Source organism: Borostomias antarcticus (genome assembly GCF_949987555.1).
Source record: "Borostomias antarcticus genome assembly, chromosome: 22".
Classification (NCBI taxonomy): Eukaryota; Metazoa; Chordata; class Actinopteri; order Stomiiformes; family Stomiidae; genus Borostomias; species Borostomias antarcticus.
In genome coordinates, this window is record NC_140255.1 from 16,939,388 (window position 1) to 16,944,387 (window position 5,000).

General features: G+C 51.5%; 1 protein-coding gene across 1 annotated transcript in view; it reads right to left on the reverse strand.

Annotated features, from left to right (window-relative positions):
* sdk2b (sidekick cell adhesion molecule 2b) overlaps positions 1-5,000 on the reverse strand; it is a gene marked incomplete at both ends in the record, with an annotated part of 92,828 nt that overhangs the window by 8,278 nt on the left and 79,550 nt on the right. The window contains one exon of the mRNA XM_084455865.1: positions 1,955-2,084. Coding sequence (XP_084311991.1) covers positions 1,955-2,084 — 130 coding nt within the window. The remainder of the gene's footprint in view (positions 1-1,954; positions 2,085-5,000) is intronic.

The following is a 5,000-nucleotide window of genomic DNA, read 5'->3' on the forward strand; positions in this document are numbered from 1 at the left end:
ACACACAGTATCTGCTAACGCTGTTACATAAGAGCCTGAGAGCAGCAGGGAGGACCAGAGCTGGATGAACAGGAGAGATGTCCGCCAGTCTGCAGTGTTCCAGCCTGCCTGCTGAATCCTGCTGGCTACAGGGACGACATGCCACAGACACACGGATACAGCACAATACCCTGCATGACCACAGACACAGTACCCTGCATGACCACAGACACAGTACCCTGCATGACCACAGACACAGTACCCTGTATGACCACAGACACAGTACCCTGTATGACCACAGACACAGTACCCTGTATGACCACAGCCACAGTACCCTGCATGACCACAGACACAGTACCCTGTATGACCACAGACACAGTACCCTGCATGACCACAGACACAGTACCCTGCATGACCACAGACACAGTACCCTGCATGACCACAGACACAGTACCCTGCATGACCACAGACACAGTACCCTGCATGACCACAGACACAGTACCCTGCATGACCACAGACACAGTACCCTGCATAACCACAGACACAGTACCCTGTATGACCACAGACACAGTACCCTGTATGACCACAGACAGAGTACCCTGTATGACCACAGACACAGTACCCTGTATGACCACAGACACAGTACCCTGCATGACCACAGACACAGTACCCTGTATGACCACAGACACAGTACCCTGTATGACCACAGACACAGTACCCTGTATGACCACAGACACAATACCCTGCATGACCACAGACACAGTACCCTGCATGACCACAGACACAGTACCCTGTATGACCACAGACACAGTACCCTGCATGACCACAGACACAGTACCCTGCGTGACCACAGACACAGTACCCTGTATGACCACAGACACAGTACCCTGTATGACCACAGACACAGTACCCTGCATGACCACAGACACAGTACCCTGTATGACCACAGACACAGTACCCTGTATGACCACAGACACAGTACCCTGTATGACCACAGACACAGTACCCTGTATGACCACAGACGCAGTACCCTGCATGACCACAGACACAGTACCCTGTATGACCACAGACACAGTACCCTGTATGACCACAGACACAGTACCCTGCATGACCAGACACAGTACCCTGCATGACCACAGACACAGTAACCTGCATGACCACAGACACAGTACCCTGTATGACCACAGACACCACGGACACAGCAGGTGCCAGCAGACCTAGGACATCCCAGCATAGCCTTCTTGGTGGACAGACAGTGAGGTAGACAGATAGGGGGGTAGACAGACAGGAAGATAGACAGACGGGGGGTAGACAGACAGGGGGTGGACAGACAGGGGGTGGACAGACAGGGGGGTAGACAGACTGGGGGGTAGACAGACAGGAAGGTAGACAGTGAGGTAGACAGACAGTGGGGTAGACAGACAGGGAGGTAGACAGACAGTGGAGTAGACAGACAGGGGGTAGACCGACAGTGAGGTAGACAGACAGGGGGTAGACCGACAGGGGGGTAGACAGACTGGGGGTAGACAGACAGGAAGGTAGACAGTGAGGTAGACAGACTGGGGGTAGACAGACAGGAAGGTAGACAGTGAGGTAGACAGACAGTGGGGTAGACAGACAGGGAGGTAGACAGACAGGGGGTAGACAGACAGGGGGTAGACAGACAGGGAAGTAGACAGAAGGGAATCTGACAGACAGTGAAGTAGACAGACAGGGAGGTAGACAGACAGGGAGGTAGACAGACAGGAAGGTAGACAGACAGTGGGGTAGACAGACAGGGGGTAGACAGACAGTGAGGTAGACAGACAGGGAATCATACAGACAGTGAAGTAGAGAGACAGGGGGGTAGACAGACAGTGGGGTAGACAAACAGGGGGAAGACAGACAGGGAATCAGAGAGACGGGGGGGGTAGACAGACAGGGAGGTGATAGTGTGGGTCTGTAAGGCAGAAGAAGGTATGTCTGGTACCTGTACCTGTGAATCGGAGATCTCCGAGGGCTTCTCCGTCAGACTGCTGCTCTCCGCAGGGATCAGGTCGTTGTACTTGGTGCTCACGTCCTCATCAGAGTAGTGCAGGCTGCCCGGGCTGGGCCTGGGGGGTGATCTGGGTGGGGGGGAAGCAGGGACACAGGCGTCACAATCTCAAATGCTATCACTGTTACGTATTGTGTCTGTCCTGTGCTTTGTTACTGTTCATGTTTGTCTCCCCCCAGGTGTCTGTCCATGCTGTGTGCACCCTCCCTTGTCATTCGTCCTGTCAATCATTGTCTCCTGCCATCCTCCTGGCTGCCACTGCTACCACCTGGCTGCCATCAGCAATCAACTCCCCAATCATCTCCTGCCCAATCAGCAGGCGGCCTTCCCCCTATATATGTGTGTCTGTGTTCCCTGTTTGTGAGAGGGAGACAGAGGGGTATGTTGTATGTGATGTTGATTGACCTTAGTTTTCTTATAGCCTACTGTTTGTGTACTTCTGTTTGACAACCTACCTACCTTAGTTCTAGTTGTGTTTGGGTTTACTGTGATCTTGTTATCTCCCCTTGTGTTCTTCCGCTCCTGGGAGAAGGGCTTTAGGTAAGATACCCTGGGGTATACATTTTCACCACGTAGGTAACCCTCTGTTAAACACTAGGTAAGAGTGAGCGGCTGCCACGTCTTTTTGTAGCAGGTAGGTAAGGTTCCGGTTTAGGCTTAGATAGATGGCTAGTTAGGGCCTCTAGTTCTGTTTTCAGTTAGATATTGTTAGGGTCTATAGGGTAGAGGTGTAGGGAAGGTAGGGCTGTGCTTCTTAGTGGCACCGTTCACTTCTCCTTCTCCCTAGGTCCCTTATCTCCTGCCCTCTGTTAATTCGTTTATTTCCCCCTTTCTGGTTTTGTCGTCTTGTGGTGTTTCTGTTCATTGTCATTTGTTGTGGGCGGTAATAATTCATTTTTTAGTGACGAATGTTATCTTTGGTTTTCCCTGCCTGGTTCCATACAGCACTCCATCACCTAGTACTGTCTTGTTACATCGGCCCGGTGGGTCTAGAGACAGGCTGTTGCGTTCCCCTCTCCCCCCTAGTTATTACACCTTTATTATTACATCTGAGTAGGGGACGTAACATAATTTTCTTCTTTTTTTTTTGAGACAATTTTTTGAAAATGGCGGAGGACCCGGCCCCGGCCGACACACACCCCCCTCCGACCCAGGCCTCTGTTCACGACCTGGCCCCTCCGACCCAGGCCCCGCCTCCAGACCTGGCCCCTCCGACCCAGGCCCCGCCTCCAGACCCGGCCCCCGCCCTGCCCTCCTCCTTCGCCCCCCGGGAACCAGGCTCCAGTAGGCCTGCCCTCCTTCAAGCCCACCCCCTTGACCCTGCGCACTGCTGATGCCTTTCTCACACCCAGCATCAGCTTCTCTCTCCCCCCGGCTCCTCTCTTCCCCCTCGATGAGCCGGAGCCGGAAGCCGGGCGCTCCCTCCCCCTCCACGTCCCCCCTGCGCTCCCCAGGCCCGGCTGCTGATGAAGGAGCGGTTCGGTCAGTTCCGCGGCCTGGTAGACGACTGCGAGCTGGGCCGCGGCGAGAAGCTCACCACCTGCACCGACCTCCAGGGCTTCTGGGAGATGGTCTACTACCAGGTTGAGGATGTAAACAGGAAGTTCTGAGCGGGCCCAGAGCCAGGCGTCGGACACGGTGGTGTTCAATGGAGGGTTCTTCCGGGTGGAGAGTCCAGCCAAATTCCCTGGTGAGAGGGCCTGAATCCGCCCATGTCCTCGATAGAAGGAGATTGTTTTGCGTTGAGGCTCATCGGGAAGATATTTGCCGACTTTGCTACATTGTTGTTTTTGTTGTCCTGCCAGGTCCGGTGAGGAGGTCGTCCCGTGTTAAATAAATGTTCAATAAAGATTTAAGAAATAAAAAAAATTGTTACGTCCCCTACTCAGATGTAATAATAAAGGTGTAATAACTAGGGGGGAGAGGGGAACGCAACAGCCTGTCTACACCGGGACGTAACAATCACGCCTAGCGGTACTTGATGTGCCACAAAGTGGTTGGAGAAGTGAGCTGTAAGAACCCCCCCCCATAGTTACAGCACAGACAAGAATATAGAATAGAAAGTTTAATTCACCATATATAGCCAGTACAGATACTGTACATTATAATTATTGTCATCGCTTGTCCTTACAGTATCTTATTAGCACTAATCAGTTCATTGCAGTCCTAGAAATGCATCTAGACATTTAAAGGTTGAAGAACTGGCAATTCACTATCCGTAGTCTAGCAGTCTTATAAATGTTATCCTCATCTATTTATTTGATCCGATCATGGATGACTGTGACTGTGATATAGGTGGTGCAATAGGCTATATGCACAACTCCACTACATCCTGAAATTAGACATGCTTCTCTATTTCCTGTCCTACACTATTGGATGCAGTGATTAATCAGGTGTGCCTGACTGCAGCACAATGATCAGGCACACCTGAATAATCATCTCATCCAATATTGTAAGACAGGAAATAGAGAAGCATGTCTAATTTCAGGATGTAGTGGAGTTGTGCATATAGCCCATTCATGTCCAAAAATTCTATTGTTATCCTGGCTTTTGTATAGGCAAGTCAATTGTTATTGTCTATTGTATAGACAGGGTGTTCAAGTGTTGTCAGGTGTTGGTTCAAGTGATCGAGTGTACAGTAGTACAGAGTGGTACGTTGGCACGTAGTACAGAATGGTACGTTCAGACAGACAGGGGCCTCTTAGGGACGAACCACTAATACCCTGATGTAGAGGGTGGATCTGTGCCCAGTCATATCTGATATGGACACACGAGAGAGAATGTGTGGGCAGGGGTGTGTGTGTGTGGGGTGGGGGGGTTATGAATATCATGAGGCCGACCATGAGATGAGCGCCTCCAGTCACCCCAGGGATGAATACATGTCCCTGATTAGATTCCTCTGTGGGCTGAGGAATGGCAGACATACTGGGAACTTGTGACTCAGAAAATGAACCCTTGTGGAGGCAGTGGAGCTCCGCTCAGAAAG